The 19,535-nt window shown below is 41.0% G+C and overlaps 1 protein-coding gene across 2 annotated transcripts in view; it reads right to left on the bottom strand.

The window, feature by feature from the left end:
* Nucleotides 1–1,936: 1,936 nt before the first annotated feature.
* LOC148018225 (protein ESMERALDA 1-like) overlaps nucleotides 1,937–19,535 on the bottom strand; it is a 75,564-nt gene continuing 57,965 nt past the window's right edge. For both annotated transcript variants that reach the window (XM_087661338.1, XM_087661339.1), the window contains 9 exons: nucleotides 17,183–17,258; nucleotides 5,089–5,156; nucleotides 4,750–4,838; nucleotides 4,421–4,618; nucleotides 4,053–4,260; nucleotides 3,740–3,907; nucleotides 3,157–3,324; nucleotides 2,829–3,019; nucleotides 1,937–2,741 (listed from right to left, as the gene is read on the bottom strand). In XM_087661338.1, the coding sequence (XP_087517464.1) occupies nucleotides 2,546–2,741; nucleotides 2,829–3,019; nucleotides 3,157–3,324; nucleotides 3,740–3,907; nucleotides 4,053–4,260; nucleotides 4,421–4,618; nucleotides 4,750–4,838; nucleotides 5,089–5,156; nucleotides 17,183–17,258 (1,362 nt within the window). In that variant the 3' untranslated portion in view covers nucleotides 1,937–2,545. The remainder of the gene's footprint in view (nucleotides 2,742–2,828; nucleotides 3,020–3,156; nucleotides 3,325–3,739; nucleotides 3,908–4,052; nucleotides 4,261–4,420; nucleotides 4,619–4,749; nucleotides 4,839–5,088; nucleotides 5,157–17,182; nucleotides 17,259–19,535) is intronic.

Genomic DNA, 19,535 nt, shown 5'->3' with positions numbered 1-19,535 from the left:
TGGAGAGCTAGTACATCCTTTGCCCCACAAGTAACATTCATAAGATTATCTAAGGGTTCATGCTATCAACCCTCAAAGCTTCCTTAGGAGATTGAACTTAATAGATAGTATCATCAATGAATTGGGACCCCTTTATCTTAACTCTATACATTGCTAGAGCTCTTGTATACATGTATTGGTGGCATTATCTTTTTGTTTGGTTATTTCTTTTGTTTATCCATGATCAATTGCACCATGGATTAGTTATAACTTCTCATTTGTTACACTCCCAATAAACACACACACACACACTCTCTCTCTCTCTCTCTCTCTCTCTCTCTCTCATAAAAGGTCATGAGAGGCTTATCATTTAGCATGATGTGAATTGAGTGGGCTAAGCTACCGAACAAGCTATAGCAAATGGGTTGTTATAAAGGACATCCAATAAGGAGATGAGCATGTGAACCTCACACATGAGAGGCAAGGTGCCATAACCATCATATGTAGAGGAGACGCATAAAGCATGGAGATGACCATTGTGAAGCTCACAACAACAATGAAAATGTGAATGTAAAGGATGGGAGAAAGGAACAAACATCCTTCAGAAAAGAGAATATAATTGAGAAAAAAGAACTATTGAGAGAGACATGGTTGGCTAAGGTCACCACTCTATGGATCCCGTCAAGAGTGACACATCTCTTGTAATGCAAACCCTTCTCAACTACTTATTTGATGAATTGATTATTAGCCCAAAGAATCCTAAGTCACACTATTTGGAGCTAAACGTCACAGTTAGGTGAAAAATCCCTCTAGAGCCACCCGACCAGGGCTCACACACAACCCCCACAACCTTGGACAAGTCACCTTTGTACGTAGATTCGTTGCATCCTAGACTTAGGTAACCTCCTGAAGAAACAATGTAGATCCATCAACTACAACTGCCTGCACGCCTCACACTAGTTCCTGTTAGGAAAGCAGCTTCTAGACATATTTGCACGTTATTTTTATATCATAGGAGTTCTCTTTGCTTCATTCAGCAAGGCAGGGTGCTCAGGACAGTGCCACGCAGTAGGCCGCCATGATAGAAGCTTGCACATAATGACTTTCTATGATTGATCTTTTCCGATCGAATCCTTCCTTTGTATGAAACGCTCTCTTGAACATTGGCTCTTTGTTCGTACCGTTGTGCAAAGATTCGTTTCTGGGTCAAATTTCTCGAGCCCTCTTCCACATATCCAGGTTTGGTTATATATAATATGCTGCAAAATCGCACAAGTATGTGCAGTATGATACAAAAGTTGATGCATACGAATATTTTACATTCGATGTAGGTAACGTGTGCATTAAGAAACATTCTCTCCCCTTTTGCTGCAGAATTTTAAAGCCATCGTACTAGTAAAATTCTCGCAGGATAGCTCTGAATTGTGTCACCAAACATGCAAATCCCACATTCTCCCACAAAAGAACACTTTGTCAATGAGCTTCCAAAACCTGGTTTCCCTATGCTTGCTTCACCACTCCGTGCTTTTTAGCATCGAATCTGAAAGCATTGAATCCAATCTCTCTCTCCTGAATCAGTAGTCCATGCCAAATACCAGACAGGTTCACGGCAGCTCGCTGAGAAGCAGTTCAATTGATCTGATTTCACAAGAACTTTGGAAAAGCTTTTATACCATCAAGGAATGTTAGACCCTCATGTTATACCTTTGTCTCAGGAGTGATCATTACATTGCGGATGTCAAATCGAACTCATGTTAATGCCTTTGATTGCCCTCTCTTTGCATGGGCGTGTTTCCAAGTCTCCAATGTGTAAGAAGACACAGCTTCGCCAATACATGTGTGCATATATCAACCCTGGCCCAACGGAATGTCCATAAATAGCCAGAAAATTTGGTCCTCTATTGTAAATCCATATCTCGTAAACCGAACATGAAAATATGAAGTGGATGTTCAATAATTTCAGGTAGTAACGCCATAGTTCTGTATAGGATACAGCCTAAAGATGTGCATTTAATTCAAGAAATTGTACAATTGCTAGATATGGGATGCTAGCATGCTCCTCAGAATAGGGTGACGAGTACTTTCTTCAGGGCCCAAGATAAGTTCATGACCCAGGCCTTCATGGAGAACCTGAGTTCAAGATCACATTTGTGCACCTTGATCCCAGTCCTCACTTTATAGTTCTATTCTTCTATTCAAATTCAATGAAAACAATTCAGCTACAAGATGTATGACAGTGCAGGAATACAACAATCAGAATCTACAGCAGCAAACACCAAGACAGCTTGGATCCAAGTTGTAAAACAAACTCGTGTGGTTTGGAAATGGCTCGCTATGACTTTCATCCTAGCTAAAGAACCTCTCATCTCCCGGACACACTTTTGACTAAAAACACCTGAACTGACACTCCTCTGATGTGAGAAATAATACACCAAAATTTAACCCCCAAAAGCCAAAACCACCCACTAGAAAAAGAAAAGAAGAAATACCTACACTCAATGACCCAAAAACACTCAATGACACCAAAGGTGGTGGTAAAACCGTGTACAAAAACCTTTTTGAATGCTTAAACTCCTAGCATATTGCTAGTCCGATTGGTGATGGTGGCCACAGACTTCCTGCTAGAATCATCAGATCTGTCGGGACACATACAATCTGGTGCCGGGTATGTATAAATTGAAGCACTAGACTTTCGAGGCTCATGCCCCTTGAAATCACTATGGCGACGCATGGCTTGCATCTGTTTTGAGAAGGTTTCCCATCTGCAGCAACCCAAAAACATATGGATGTATCATGAACAGTGTACTGTGATTGAGATCAAAACAGGAGATTTGCAATCAGCACTTTACCTAAGGTTAGGTGTGCCCAGGAGTACAGCCAACTTTCTTTTATCTGGCTTGATAGTCTTAGAATGCCCTCTGTTTAAGTACCGCCGGTGTCCAATCAAAAACTGAGGGAAATTTCCCCCTTGTGTGGTAACAAACACTTCACTGTGGAGGCAGACAGTATAGTCTAATGCTGCCATCCGCGATGAGAAATTCTGCATGCAGAGTTGTACTTAATGACAGAGTGTCCAGGGATAATTGTAACTAGTGCAAAACAATTATCCCGAGTCTCCTTCCGGCAATACAAAAGGCCATTATGTTAAAAGATTGGCAAGAGCAAGTCCCACTACACCTTAAAGGGTTCAAGTTCCTCAGGCGGAAGTAGAGTCTCTTTAGTCTGAAGAAATGGGAACATTTCGAGAAGAGGGATCATGTTCTTTTCAGCTTTGTAAATTTTTCCTGCAGCCAAAAAGATGGGGGTATTGTTTTGGAAACCCATGCCCCGCAACATCATTCCAACCTGGCAACACAAATAACTTGTTATCAACAGAGCAAGATTTAAAAGACTTACCAAGGCACGGGCAATTAACAATCTGAGATTCAAATTATCACGTGCAGTAAAAATACTACCATACACATTAAGACAGAATGTAAATGGCCTGAAACACCTAACCAATTAACAATCTGAGATACACCCTCAACTTATCACGTGCAGAAAAAATACTACCATACACATTAAGACAGAATGTAAATACTACCGATTAACAATCTGAGATACACCCGCAACTTATCACGTGCAGAAAAAATACTACCATACACATTAAGACAGAATGTAAATGGCCTGAAACACCTAACCAATTTGATTTGTCAAGCAGTTACATTTCAGGAGTTCTCCTAAGAAGCGAGAAATCAGTTTTTAGATTGCTCCCATATACCTCTAGTGGAGTCAAGGGGCACTTGCCATCCATTCTGATAGCACCAGGTTTAATGACACGCCCAGTCTTATTGAATTTCCCCCGCCAGCCTCTTTCCCTGGCCGCATCTAGCTCACGCTTCTCATCTTCTCCTCCATCATAAATACAACACGAAAATGCCACCATATCCTGACAGCTGCAACATGTCAGAACTAGGCATGCATAAAATCTTCAGGAAGTTCAAGTTTCCTGACCTAGTACAGGCTACAAGTTAAGCCCCTTTTCAAGCACAAAAAAGAATAACACATTAAATATGTGTCTGAACATAGAAGACCTCTTCAAATCGTAGATGAACAGCAACATATTTTCCACCAGTGCTTGCACTCCGATGCTTCATTTCATCAACTAGCTTTTGTCCTGCAGCAGCAATTGGCTCTGCAAACCTTAAAGCCTGAAAATTTGTCAAACATCTGAGCTGCTGAAACTTTGGAGGAATCTTATCATAGGAAAGCCGGTTTGCAAAAGGTGATATCCGAATAACCCTGGCAAAACCCCGAACAAGTATCACACATTATACACTCAGTTTCAGCAAAAGCAATCAGTACTTTTATGGAAATTAATCTGTTAAACTAAAGCATATGTCAAACATGAGAACTTTAAAGACACGTTTGCCACACTGTAATCATGGGAGGATGAGCATACCCAATCTCTAACAGCTTGGGGAGGACAGTTGAGAGGTAATAGCTTGCAGGTGCCCATGCCTTGACCCTGAAATTATGGATGAGGCTTATGTTGTTATCGTAACTTTCCATAATGTACTCGGGAAGTTGCCTCACTACTCTTACATGATCTGCTAGAGACTCAATGAAGTGCTCCTCATCATAGATATCCCCAAACGAGCTGAGAAGCCACAACAAAAATGATGTTCATAATAGGCTCAGTTTGTACCTTGCAGGCAAAGATTGACAGGCAAACACTATATAACAATCCCAAAAGTCCAGTAAAATAAGCTTGAGCACTCAAAGCCTTACCTTGGATCTTGCCAAACACTATTCAGATGAAACCTTGGAACCACAAGAGTTGCATTAAGAAGTCCAGCAACTGCTACAGCATTGCAAATCTACAGAACAGGAAGTTTGTTATGCAAATGGAGACTATAACCTACTTGAGAGCATCTATAAGGTGATTTCTGAAGTAGCATTCAGCTTCTTGGAAGATTCTAACAAGTGTGCTGTTTGGGAGAAACCAAGTACGAATGTGCATGGAACAGTTTCCTTAGAGGGAGCTTACTGGAAAACACATTACCCCTTGCAACAGAATTTTACTTTTTGTACCTCCTTAAAAATGAAAGAAGTAACAGAGAACCATACTGATGAACGTTGCTGATTTAATCCACCGTTTGCTTCCACCACAATGAAACCATTTGATTTTTGCAAACCTACAATGCAAAGATAAACTTACAACAGTCATTTATTATCTGTAACATAGCCTGCTTCAAGATGGACATTACATACTTCTCTTTCTTGATTATTTGTAACATAGCCTGCTTCAAGATGGACATTACATACTCGCTTTCTTGATTTTAGGCAATTTATATTCTCTTAATAGTGTAGATTATAGCAGAAATTCCTCTGTACAACTAGAAAGTTTGTTGAATATGCATTGAAAGAATGGACCGATAAGAGAAAATTATCATCATTTGGCCACTGCTGTGTTAGGAGGAAAATTGGACTTCACCATTAGTTAGAAAACATGAAACACACTGTATATGGACACATTCTTCTAAGATTATATGAAAAGAAAGAAGAATAACATTTACTATCCCTTCATTTAGGATTATTCTGAAATGTACAAAATCATGTTCCCTTGGCCACTGCTGTGTTAGGAGGAAGATTGCACTTCAACATTAGTTAGTAAACATGAAACATACTGTAAATGGAAATATTCTTCTAAGATTATATGGAAAGAAAGAAGAATAACATTTAACATCCCTTCATTTAGGATTATTCTGAAATGTACAAAATCATGTTCACTGTCGGAAGCCATGCAACTACCAAGAGGCTTGTGATCATGGTTGTCCACATCCAACAGATGGACTAGGCCGACCCGACCTGTCCAGTACAACTCATCCAATGCCATATGATCCAAACTGTTTGACCATTTTAAAGTGCTCCCTTTGTGACCATTTGGGGTTACTTTTGGGTGATTGTAGGTGTTGTTTAAGCTTCCTCTCCCAGAACACACCCCCATGCACCCCCAATATATCACAGTTTGCCCCTCCCCCCCGCCCCCCCCCTCTCTCTCTCTCTCTCGGCCCAAAGCATGGGGTAACTACTCTTATGGAGGCGGTCATCATGGCCAAAGTAGGAGGATCAACACATGGTCTTGGTGGGACTCAAACGCATGCTGAGCACCTCGAAAGTGGGGGATGATCTCGTGCAAGGATGTGTAAGTTGTGCCTGTATCATCGCATAAGTGGGACAAGCAAAGTTCGAGCTCACTTCCTTGCACATTTAAGGATATGAGGTGCAATATTGCCCCAACATGACTCTCGAGAAGGGAAGAGAGCTTACAAAGAAGGATGCAAGGCTATGAGCCGCATCGGTAGCAAGGAGAACACCACATCCACAGCCATTAACCCTATTGTATTTGCGATGGTATCAACCTCTTAGGTATCTCATGCATCATCTAGTGTTGATGCTAGTCACACATCATCTATTTGAGATGCATTTGGAATAGGAGCTAGGCAAGCATCAATTCATCCTCCTAGGTGACAATGCACGATCCACAAAGAAAAAGAGGAAGTTGATGCTGCCCTTGCATGGTTCTTTTTCCATGATCACATTGCATTTAATGTTGCGAGGTCTAAACATTTTAAAGCAATGTGCAAAAAGATAGGGAAGTATGGTCCAACTTATACTCCTCCATCAAAGACCTTGCCTATCACATTGCTTGAAAGGGAAAGGCAAGTGGTGGAGCAAGCAACTAAAAAAAATAGGCATGTATGGCAAAAGAATAGTGTGTTACTCGTTGCAGATGGATGGAGTGACTTGCACAAAAGATCTATCCATGGTATGATCGCCTTCTCTCGAGGTGAGATGTACATCATTTCATCTCATCATGCTTCAAGAACAAGAAAGTCAGCTAATACACTTGCTGTTGGGTGGGTACATGCAGTGTAGAGAGCTTGTTGCAGGGTTTGTTGTTGATGGTGAGCCCGCAAATAGGGCAGCAGGTGTTATTTTGCAAAATGTTTATCCTCATATTACTGTTCCTTATTGCGTGGCTTACTGTCTTGATCACATGTTGAAAGATATTGGAAAGCTCTCATGGATAGAGCTTGTCATCCCAATAATGCAAATTTGATGGTATCATTTGTGCTGAATCATCAGTTCTTGCGCCATGAGTTCAGCAAGAAATCAAATAAAATGCTCTTGAAATATTCTAAGACCCAATTTGTATTTAATTTTCTTATGCTAGGTCAATTGAGCACATGCAGTGGTGCTCCAAGTCATCTTTTTATTAGTGATGACTTTACTACTTCACCGCTTATTGACAATGCTGCAGGGATAGAATGCAAAGAATCAGCAAAGAACCTTGTGTTTTGGGAGGATGTGAAATGTATTGATGCTATGGTACACCCAATAATGCATTTGTTGAGGTTTGTGAATCGTACGCAACCATGCATTAGTAAGGTGTATGAGGCTATGGACAAGATGATAGAGAGACTAAAAGATTTAGAGCTTGATGCAGATAGGTATAAGACTCTATCCATAACTTGTGTATCCACAAATGAAGTTCTGACTTACTCTCCCTTGCATGCAACCGTATTTGTCTTGGATTCAAAGTTTCACGGCAGTAATCAAATGACAGATAAAGGAAGTGCAAGCTAGTTGGAAGACTATATTTGAGAGATTGGTACTCAATGCTGACACTAGTAGGAAAATTAGAAATCAATTGGCTCTATATAGGAAGCAAGAGGACTCCTTTCGCTGTCCAAATGCACTTGTGGACCGTTTTAAGGTTGGGACAGCATTATGGTGGGAGGATCATGGTGCAGATAGGCATGAGCTGCAAGCTTTGGCCATTCATGTACTTAGCCACAAAATTAGTTTATATTGTCTAGAGCAATTGTGGAGCCCCTACAATCATAGAGCATCTTTTAAAAAAATCGCCTTGACACACAAAAGACAAGTGATTTGGTTTTTGTGAGTGCCAAATTGTGCATGCTTGGTAAAAGCATGATTACCAAAGCGGATCCTTTTGTGGAGTGGAAAGAGTATGATTGATTGCCCATTTTGATTTGTACTTGCTCCATATATCTTGGGCCTTGGCATGTATGATATGCCATTTTGTCATTTTGATTTGCCTTAGTCTTTTGGCATTTAGAATTTGTCTAAGTAGATTTTCTACTTCAACCTTTAGTCTTTACTTCTTAGTAATTTACGATTCATCTCATTGGCCCTTGGGCTTTTCTTTTTAAATTTCAACTTCGTAGTATGTACTTCTTGAAATTTGATCATCAATGGCAAATGTTAACTTGTCATCTTTGGACTTTATTATTAGACACTAACGAGCTTGCCCTAGGGGTTGGTCCCTTGGGCCGTTTGTATCATGTTATTAGCCTGTATTAGTATCAATGCTCAAGTTACACCTTTATATTTTACTTTGATGATACATATTCTCATTCTAAAGAATGTTAAGTACAAATTTTGTTAATTTTCAAGTATATTTTGACTTTTTTAAATGTTGTCCGCGTCCCCCATCCCCTATTTTCGACAGTCCCCCCCGTCCTTGTCCTCATCACCATTCTCGTCCCCCGTCACTTGTGACTATTCTTTTTTGCCACTCTTCCCCAAGGATACAACTTTCTTTCTCCTTTCTTTTTTTCTCTTCTTTCTTTCTTCTTTCTCTCTCAAACCTCTCCCCCCTGCCCCCCCCCCCCCCCCCTCTCTCTCTCTCTCTCTCTCTCTCTCTCTCTCTCTCTCAAACTTCTCTTTCTCAATGTCTCCACTCCCGTCTATGTACCATACCATACATATTCATACGATTTAGTGCGAAAGAACTGGCCCTTTTTGGCCATTCTCCCCCAATCCTAAAAAATTCTTTCTGTCTTTTTTTTCTTATTTCTTTCTCTCTATTCTTTTCATTCGTTCTTATCTTTCTCTCTATCTTTTCTTTCTCTCACACGAAGACTCAAGAGAAAAGTTTGAAGATTAAACTAACAAGTTTAAAAACTCTCTCCCCTTCCCTCTCCCTCTCTCATGATTCATCCATCTCTCTCTCTCATATACACACGATGGCACAATACAACCATCCTCTCCCATGGGCCACCATTTAAATTTTAGAATTTGAAATCTCTCTCTCTCAAAACCCTAAAACCCAAAGCAATCTCCCTTTCTATAAAAAATGAGCCCCCACGCCCCCCCCCCCCCAAATCTCAACCATCCTTTCAAGTTCTCCGCCCCTCCTCCTTTCAAGCTCTCCATCCTTCCTACTCTCTCAAGCTCTCTCCTGCCTTAACCTCTCAACCCTTCCAACTTCCTCCTCCATCCAACTCTAGCCTTTCTGTACTCCCTCAAGCTCGTACGACAAACCATCATTGAGGTAATGCTTCTAAATCCACTATTTTGCAATCTCTCTTTTCTTTTAACCTCCCAAATTTATTCTAACTTCATCATGTGTAATCTTGTAGGTTGGGCCGAAAAATTTGGTGCAAGTTGTCACGGACAACACCTCGAATTGTGTATCTATGGGGCATAAACTCAAGGCTGAGTTTCCGTCCATAGTATGGACACCATGTGCTACACATTGTCTAGATCTTCTTATGAAAGATATAAGCAAGTTGGAGTGGGGGGTGAGGATTGTCAACGATGCTTGCAAAATCGTAGGCTTTGTCAACTCCAAGGTCCAAGTTCTTACGATTTATCGCTCATACTCAGACTTTGAGTTGAAGAAGCCCTCAAAGACTCGATTTGCAGCTATGTGGCTTCTCCTTCAGCACCTCTATGGCATTCGCAATAAGCTACAAAAAACTTTCATGTACGAAAGAGACAAATGTACACTCGCAGAATATCTATAACACTTTGTTGTCTCTTTTTAGTGGTGTGTAGTCACATACAGTGCCAAATGAGGTAGTTTTCAGCCTATGCAAGTTTCTCATAATAACACAGATCTATCTATTTCCAATCCCAATGTGAGTAATGCACTTCTTGATGAGAGAGTAGAGATTGAGCAATGTAGAACTATGCCAAAATGAATGGTGTACACATTGTGTGACAATAAGTTGGATGCACTGTTGGCTAGTTGCACTCATCCGAACTCTCATAGTGCCTCTTATGCATCAAATTGTTATGCATTAGCCATTTCTAGTTTGTGTGACAAGGATGAGCCTGTGACTTCTAAAGATAGAGAAAATTCAGAAATTGGATGGCTGCTATACAAACCAAGTACGATGCTATTATCAAAAATGGTACTTGGTCTTTATGTGATTTGCCTCCTAGCAAAAAGGCCATTGGTACCAAGTGGGTTTATAGATTAAAGCGCAACCCAAAAGGTACTGTTGATCACTACAAAGCTGGACTTGTGGCACAGGGTTACGCTCAACAGAAGATCATTGATTTTGATGAGACCTTTTCTTCCACTTGTTGTATAACAATTATAGCATTTGTGCATTAGCAGCTTGTAATGGTTGAAATGTACATCAATTGGACATCAAAACTGCATTTCTAAATGGTAGTTCACATGAGACTGTGTATGTATTTCAGCCTCGTGGTTCTATGCAAAGGCACAAGAAAACAAAGTATGTAGATTGAAAAAGGCTTTGTATGGTCCAAACCAAGCACCTTGGGCTTGGTATGAGAAGATACATACATACTTGACTGCACATGGTCTTCAAAATAGTCCCACTCAAAGCATATTATATGTTAGACATGAGGATATCATGCCTTAGATCATTGTGGTTTGCGTTGATGACATGCAAGTCCACTGATCCTAATGACACACATATTGTTGAATTTAAGGCTGAGTTGAACTCAGCTTTTGACACGTCAGATCCAGTCCTACTACATCATTTCTTGGACATTCAATTTAAGCAATATGATGGAGGTATTGCTTTGTGTCAAAAAAAGTATGTTGAAACATTAATATGAAGATTTGATCTAGAAGATTGCCAGCCTATTGCTACTCCTATGGAGATAGGTTTGAAGTTGAGTCTTCATGAAGTTGCGGATAGTTTTGATTCCTTCCTCTATCAACAAGCTATTGGATGCTCAATTTATATATGCATTACAAGGCCTAACATTCAATTAGCAATCTCACAGATAAGCAAATTTATAAATAGCCCAAGCACTAAGCGTTGGCAAGTAATAAAGCGGATCTTTTGCTACTTGAGTGGTACTCGACACCCTAGACTATTTTATCCCAAGGGAGGATCATTACCGCCAAATTTAAATGCTTTTTCACATTCAAGCTAGTCTCGTTGCTATGATACTCATGTATCCACAAGTGGTTTGCTTCATACTTGGTAGCTCATGCATATCATAGTTGAGTAAGAAGCAAGCCACTATGGCCACTTCTAGTTTGTAAAGCTGAGTATAGGGCAACTTTCATAACTACAGTCTATACTTAAACATGTTTGGCTTAGCTACCTCTTGAGTAGATTTGGGTGTTGGACAGGCATCTACCACCACCATCCTCCAAGGAGAGCCTCTCTGCAAGAGAGATCAACTTGTCTTGTGTGCCAACACACAATGACCTTACAATTCTTTTCACAAACGCTTTACCTCATGAGAAGTTTGAAGCTTTGCACAAAGCTTTGGGCTTACTCCCTTTTGTGAATTAATCTAGTCCACTAGGCATGGCACTTTCCTATACATGAGTGTCAGCTCTCATTCACCACATCACTCCCATAGGGGATTTGTTATATATTTTGGTAAACACACTGCAAGGTATGGTGAAACCAACCTTCCTCCTTGGAGAGGGCCTATCCTCGTAAGGTGCCACCAATGATCCATGGTGCTCAAAGTTGTAAGGCCTCCATTGTGAGGAGAAACCATGTGTGAGCCTGGACATTGGTGGATCCTATCTTGTATGTCAGATGAGGTCTATGTCACTAGGTGGCCAAAAAGGTGACTGTTGCGAGTCCAGCCTTTGGGTTAGACAAAGTGTTGAGCTAAAATATACATTACTTGCTGCTTAGCCTCTTAAACAACCCCAAAACACACTAAAAATGCTCTTTTAGAGTAAAACCCTAAAACGGGGAGTAGTTCGAGAGAGTTCAATGGAAACCCTAAAACGGGGAGCGATTCGAGAAAGTTTAGTGGAAACCCTAATTTTTGGGACGCCCTTCCACATCTATAAATAGACAGGCTGCCCCATTCAACAATCATCCTTGTTTGCAGGTTACACCAGCCCACACACCCTCTGTTGCTGTTGGCATCCAGTTTTCAACCTACAGCCCACCTCCATCTGCTGTCCAGCCATCATCGACTGCAGCCACATCATCTTCAGCCTGTCCATTGCTGTAGGCGACAACTGTCAGCTACTGGAGACTGCTCCAAATTGTCCCAGACTCCTGTTCAGCCTACTATCCATCATCTCCAGGGTCAGCCAGCCTACGTTTTCAGCATTGCAAGTCCTGACACTCTCAGACACTGTTTCAACCTGTTGTTTACAACAGACTGTACACAGTTTCCAACCCCCAATCGGTGGTACGCTGCTGCGTTTACCAATTTCCAACCTCCAGACTGCTGCGTTTTGGTGACTAGTGGTCACAGACTTGGGATCCGTCTTCGGTGGACGCCACACTCCGACATTGCTCTGCCCTTGAGCACACTGTACACTCTTCATTTACAGCATTCATTCACTTCAAAGTTGTGTTCTCTCTCTCCCTTCTTCTGTTTGTGTTTGAGTTTTGAGTTTTGCATTTAGGGTTTGAGTTTTGCCTTCTGTGTCTGTGTCTGTGTCTTTGCATTTCTATCATGGTCGTACACTCTGTGTGTCCTCGATGCAAACCCTAGCACTCTTCTTAACACAAAGTAGTTGAAGCTGGTAGCAACTCGTCGAGGCACCGCACATCAAGTTGCGGGGTAAGGAAGTTACCAAGGGCCCCTATTTTGGATCCGAGGGCCGTGGAAGTAGCCCTTGGCTAGGGATAGGGAATATTCCCTGGTCAACTAGTAGAGGTGCACATGGAAGCTCAACAGACAAGTGCACATGAAAGATCATCCATCATGACCCCCTTCACAAGCTATAAAAGGTAGACCCCTTCACAGCTTCCACAATCCATCCTTTCACCCGATCACAGTTATTCCAGCTAGCCTTAAGCTCTTCACCTATCTTCTGTCTAGATCGCCATCTAAGCTTCACATTGGAAGTGCATGGGTGGACAGAGCCATCTTTATATCAACTTGTCTGGAGTTAAATAAATTTTTGCTCTCCTCTTACCTGTTGTGTACTCTCTTTCTCTATCTCTTGCTCAAATTCTATTCGTTGCACTGTGTAATTTTTACATGGTATCAGAGCCCAAGGGGCTCTAGGGATCAAAGAGTACACAAGAGGCAAAGGCTTTAATAGCAAGGAGGAGTGATGTCAACTTCCGCAGGCAATTCTAACGCATCAGGAAGCAATGCTAGAGGTGGTGCTATTGTACCAGCTATTCAAGCACTGAGCATTCGTCCACCAACCTTCAACAAAGACAAGTTAGATGATACAAACTATACTTTGTGGAAGTTTAAATCACTACAATCCTTGATTCTTAAGAGCTCTTGGAGACGCTGCTAGGAATTGGCCCAAAACCACAACCAACCCCCGACCCATCAAATTCGAGTGTGATGATTCCTCCAAATGCATATCTTCTACGAGCTTGGAAATGAAGGAATGTAGATGCATTGTGTGTCTTAGTTACAAGCTGTTTTTATAGTGTTTTGACTTTGATATAGCATACAACCAAGGCATCAAAAGTGTGGATTGTACTGAGAAGTAAGTATGAAACACAAAATCAAACAAGGATTCAAAATCTAGAGAATCAACTAGCAGAAGTTTTCTGAAGGAGAGACGGCTGAAGCATTCATCACTTAGATTAAGAATCTGCACAACCAAATGGCTGGCTAGCTTAGTTGGGTATTCTAGAGTATTTTAGGCATTTTTCAAAGGCCACATTAGTGATTATTTATGCATTTTATACTGGCCAACCTAATGCATTATTTACCTTCTTTCTATCCTATTTATTTGGGCTCCTTCTCCGCTAACAATCATTCATTACCTACAGGTTCTGTTGGAGAGAGAGAGCCAATGCCAATGTCTACGCAGCCAATGACTCACTATTATACACGATTGTCTTGTGTTTGGTATATGGATTCTAGTTCTCAATCGTTCTGCTGAGTTTTCTTCTTTGCAGTGTTCTTCTATGTTTTTCTCTTCTATCCTTGTGTTCAACAGTTTATTTCAACATCTATTTATGCTTCCATTGTTGCATCCACTTATAACGTGGTATCAAATTTCAGGATCTATCCTCCTAGTGCTATATTCTACTAATTACAAGATTGCCCCTACTGATCATTGACTTTTCTTCACTGCTGCACACCATTTATAGCCTGGCGACAGCTAACTACTGCCCATCGTCCTATTTCCAGCCTTTTGCAGGCTGCATTTTTTGGTCCAGCGCAAGCTCCATTTACACTTTTGCATTTAATGTCTTTGCAGGCTGGGCAATAGCAATTTCCAGCTTTTGACAATTTCTGTTGGCTGTAATCCATCTCTTTTCTCTACTTTTGCAGTCATTTTTATGATCAGCTGGTGTACAACTGCGTGTATACTCTGTTTAGTGCAATCAGTGTTATTGGTGTGGCTATATTCTCTATCTCCTCCTCTTATTTCCTTCATTTTCTCCTATTCTCTCCAAATAGATTGTCCGTGTTGTTCCACTAATGACAAATTACATGGCCTTGATTACCTAACATGGAGTGTTGTTATGAAAGCATGGTTTGTGCATAAGTAGTTATGGTACATTGTTTTTGGAGTTTTTGAGCATCCTAAGGGTCCTCCTCTTCCAACTGATTTCGATGAGGACAACTATGAAGAGGCTGTGCTCAAATAGGATAATGATGATACCCGCGCATATTCTACTCTTCTTCACTACATCTCTAAAGAAGTCCTTCCGACGATCACCTGCTTTAGGACTACTCTAGAGATGTGGGCGAAGCTTCACATGTACAAGGCTCCTTTGCCTATGTGTGCCATCACTCTTTATGGACAGCTCTCACTTTCTATCACAGATACAGGATCAGCTTTGACACGTGTACTCCACCCTCTCACAGGCTCATCTTATGGGGGAATGTGCTTTACAAGCTCCCTTTGGAGTTTGATGGAGTAGCCAATGCTTTGAAGGCGTAAACATCATCGACACCTGTCAATTTTCTACACATGTCCTCAATGTTGCTTGAGCATGAGACGTCTTTACGGTTATATGGGAAGCTTCCATCACAATCCAATGGCTCTAGTAAGGCCTTTACAATTTTCAAGAGTGACAAGAAGAATAAGTTGAAGGCCCAATGTTATCATTGTGGTTAGGGACATTTGTACAAGGATTACAAAAAGTTAGTGGCTTCCAAGAAAAAGAAGGAGAAGAAGAAGCAAGATACAGAATCCTCTGCCAAGTCATCCTCCAAGCTCACATGAGGGGACACTTTGGCAATTTGGCCAAAGGCCGAGAATCCATGGTCACGTATGTTCAGAGGCATTTTTGACACGATGGTCTTATATGCTACTACAAGATAGTCTTGACAAATACAGAGATCTGTTATGATTCTTCTCTATTTTTCAAGTTCTAGCCCAATCAACATCAACAATCAGGTTATCTCCAACACACGTTGGTGGTGGCTTGATCACCCCCACTGCTTGGGTATCCATGGTTCTATTCTACAAATTTTTGTTGTATGGACCATAATTATTCATTCTCATAGTATCATTGTATTGTATCACATCACCCATGATCTAAGAGAGGGTTTTAGCAGTCTAGTCGGCTCATGTGTAAGTCTAGGTTGAGCCAGGTGTTCTAGAGTATTCTAGGCACTTTCCAGAGGTCACATTAGTGATTATTTGTGCATGTTATGCTGGCCGACCAACATTAAATGTTGGCCAACCTAATGCATTACTTCATTCTTTCTAGACTATTTATTCAAGCTCCTCCTCCACTGTCAGTCATACATCACCTACAAGTTCTCTTGGAGAGAGGGAGCTGGTGCCAATGCCCATGCTGCCAATGACTCACCATTGTACACAACTATCTCGTGTTTGGTATATGGATTCTATTTCCCGATCATTCTTCTAAGTTTTTTCTTTGTAGAATTCTTTTGTGTTTTTCTCTTCTATCCTTGTGTTCAGCAGTTTATTTCAGCATATGTTTATGCTTCCATTGTTGCATCCACTTCTAACAATAGGCACATCTAATTTTTTGGATAGGGACAAGGGCTGAACAGAACTCACCTGTGCAAGTGAAGGCAAGGCTGACTGTACTAATCATCTTTGGAGCTTCAGCTCATTTCTAAACCTTGGATAGCAAAGTGCACTAATTAGCTTTGGAATGAGGACAAAACAGTCAAATACATCTCAAATCAAAAACTGCCCTTGACATAACGACTCCTCTTCAAGATGCATTTTGCTTGGCAAATCCCCCCCCCAAAAAAAGCTTCAAGACATTGTTCAATAAGTTTGTCGAAAACAATGCAACATCTCCTATGAACTTGTCTTAGAACTACATTTCCTGAGAAGATTGTTTGCTAACCTTCAACTCACATTTCCAAGGGTCTCTTTTTTCAAATATATTTTTAGATATTTGATAGATGCCATACACTATTGGTTGACTTTTTAGTATTGGTCACTTGGACAAGATATTGGTCTTTCTAGTCTGTCCATGTTAATCACAAAGTTTCCGCAAACCTGTAGACTGATAGACTAGACTTGCAGGAATGCACAAGTAAAGCTTGGAGAAGAATAAGCTTTAGAGAACACAACATGAAGTGTATGGAGTGGTATCAAAGTGCAACGCTAAGTATACCCCAGAGTGGATAGACTTATATACAAGGTCTAGGGGATAGGCTTATATACAAGCTTTAGAGAACACAACATGAAGTGTATGGAGTGGTATCAAAGCACAACGCTAAGTATACCCTAGAGTGGATAGGCTTACATACAAGGTCTAGGGGAAAAAACCCTCCTAGAAAGGGAAAAATTTGTCCTAACAGTCCAAAGCATGTTACACATCACTACCATAATATATTGTATAATACGGAGAACAAGACCTGGCACTCATGTGTAGGGATGTGCCAAGCCCAATAAACTATAATCAATCCACAAAGGTGAGTAAACCCAAAGCTTTGCAAAAGGCTTCAAACTTCTCTTGAGAGCATTTTAACTAGCTCAAACATTTGTCCTCTGTATGCACTGCTGCACTAAGTGACATACCTTTTGACGGCCTACTGAGATCAACACAAGGTTTCCAAAAATTCCCTTCTTTGAGATGCTGCCATGCTGCTGTGACCTGCAGAATATGAGCAGAAGTTCAAATTCCATTCCAACTTCAAATAATGATATGACTCAAGCATTAAGCTGAAATTTTTCTTGTATGGATGGCTGAACTGGATTCACTTTACAAACACATATCATGCATCCACAATGACACACTGTAAAGAATTAGATTTTCAACTAGAACACCTCCCTTCACTCAATAGGGAAAGAAACATGTGTAAATAAATGAAGTGAGTCCTGCAAATTTAGAGAATTCTGATCCGCGCAGTACAGCTGAGAAAAAGGTCATGTAAAGCAGAATGTTAAAAGATTGACACTAGACTCAGCTAAAAACAAAAAATATAAGGAAACTTGAAATTACTGACTGAAAGCCAAAAGATAAGACTACAAATGCTAAGTTTTGAGAAATATTCAGTCTTTTTGGCATTAACTTGCACTTATTCCTTCTTTATACCTGGAACAGCACATCAAAAAGTCAACAATGCTATCTTCATCCTTGAAAGGGCCAAGATGTCATCAAAGAACCATGAAGTCTTTTATAATCTTGCTAACACGCCATTGAATGTAGCAAGTGCAATTGTCAACTAAGAGGCATCACAAGGCATTCATATAGTTCAAAGAAAATCCTGAAAGTTATCTTATCGACATCATCATGCACATACATCTCTAGCTATACCATGTTTCAAGTCAATGGGGCTAAAGATAGATAGCACCAAATAAATCCAAGTTATAATCAGTGACTACTCAATCCATAATAATGGCCTTATTGAGAGGTCTAATAGATCACAAAAATGTAGATATTGCCATCTCTCTTTTCGACCAACAGCAAAAGTGGACAAAAAGGAGATGAGCTAGGGTATACAATCCCCTTCCTCGTAAATCATTCACTTGCCTTGTAAACACTCCATACAATAAAGTATGCTTAATAACTATAACATAAGCTTATTTCTAGGACTTAACATTTCAAGAAAATGGAAAGAATGAGCACTTGACACTGAATATGACAATTGTTCAGAAAAATACAGCCATGGACACCTAAAAGAGACAAGTTGAGGGTTGAAAATGGGCAAACCTCCCCCCCCAAACAAAAAAACAAAGGACTATATTTCTGCTCAACCCAATGTAAAGAAATACTTGTCTACAAATAACAAACACAATCATATAACAAAGCACAATTAGGGTTAGGGTAACTCAAAGACAATCACTGAAGACGATGATGGAAAATGTGTTGGGGTAAAGGCGCCTCCACCGTGCCGCCCTGTGTATTACTATACTGACAGTACCCGCCACTGCACACTGCAGGTGGCGGGCGCCCATCACGTCACTTTATTCTTTACATTCATTTTTTAGTGACTAGTAAATAAAGGAAGGCCCGGTCACACATTGTGACTGTTGGAGTTCCCATTTCTTGTCTCTCTCTTTCTTGCTCTTGCTCTCCCGCCATAGCTCGTGTGCAAGCTTCGATCCTTCTCACCTTTCAACTGGTATCAGAGCTTGGCTTCCTCTTGCTCGAGCTCGACTCGGTGCTTCTCTACCTTCGAATCGACTCCCTTCACGCATTGGATCTCCATCTCGGTAGCCATATCCGATCTCCCCGAGCTCCCGTCACTCCCCGGCTTCCCGAGCACCTTCCCGGCCTATTGAGACACCTTCAAGGCATTGATACTGAGATATTTGATCATTCTTTCAGGGTTTTATTTCAGTCTACAGGTTGCAAACAGCAAGGGCAGCCATGGCTTCAAACCCTTGAAGCTTATTCCCCTCATATTGTGCCTTACACCTATCAAGGCTCAAAGAGGCTTGTCATAGGCCTTTGATAGGCCCTTCTTGAGCCCCCCATTACCCCCTTTTCAGCCCATGTGGAGCAGCAACAAGTTCAGCACCAACAGGGCAGATTGCACCATTTTTTTCAGGCTGTTAGCACTCGTCTACTTCAGCTCCACACTTGGCCATTGCTTCTTGCTCTCTACCTTGATCAAGAGGGCTATAGACTTCATGTTTGATGTCATTCAAGCTTTGGGCATTGGTCTTGATCATTCGGGGCTGATTTCTTCAGATTTGGGACTGTCATAAACTGTCATAACAGGCTGAAAACAGGGCAGCACCATTGGCATTAGCATTTGTTGCTTATACTCCATTCCGGTTGTGCTATTTGATGCCCATATGCGGTCTACATGATGCCTAGTGCCTTGGGAATGTATGCACATGATTATGCCATGATTTTGGCCTGAAATATTGGCTGATTTGGGACTGTTATTTACTGTTATACAGTGCTGGAAACAGGGCAGCC

This window comes from Lygodium microphyllum, chromosome 21 (assembly GCF_053477565.2).
Source record: "Lygodium microphyllum isolate KBCC chromosome 21, Lygodium_microphyllum_v1.1.10, whole genome shotgun sequence".
Lineage (NCBI taxonomy): Eukaryota > Viridiplantae > Streptophyta > Polypodiopsida > Schizaeales > Lygodiaceae > Lygodium > Lygodium microphyllum.
This window is presented reverse-complemented; position numbering and strand designations above follow the sequence as displayed.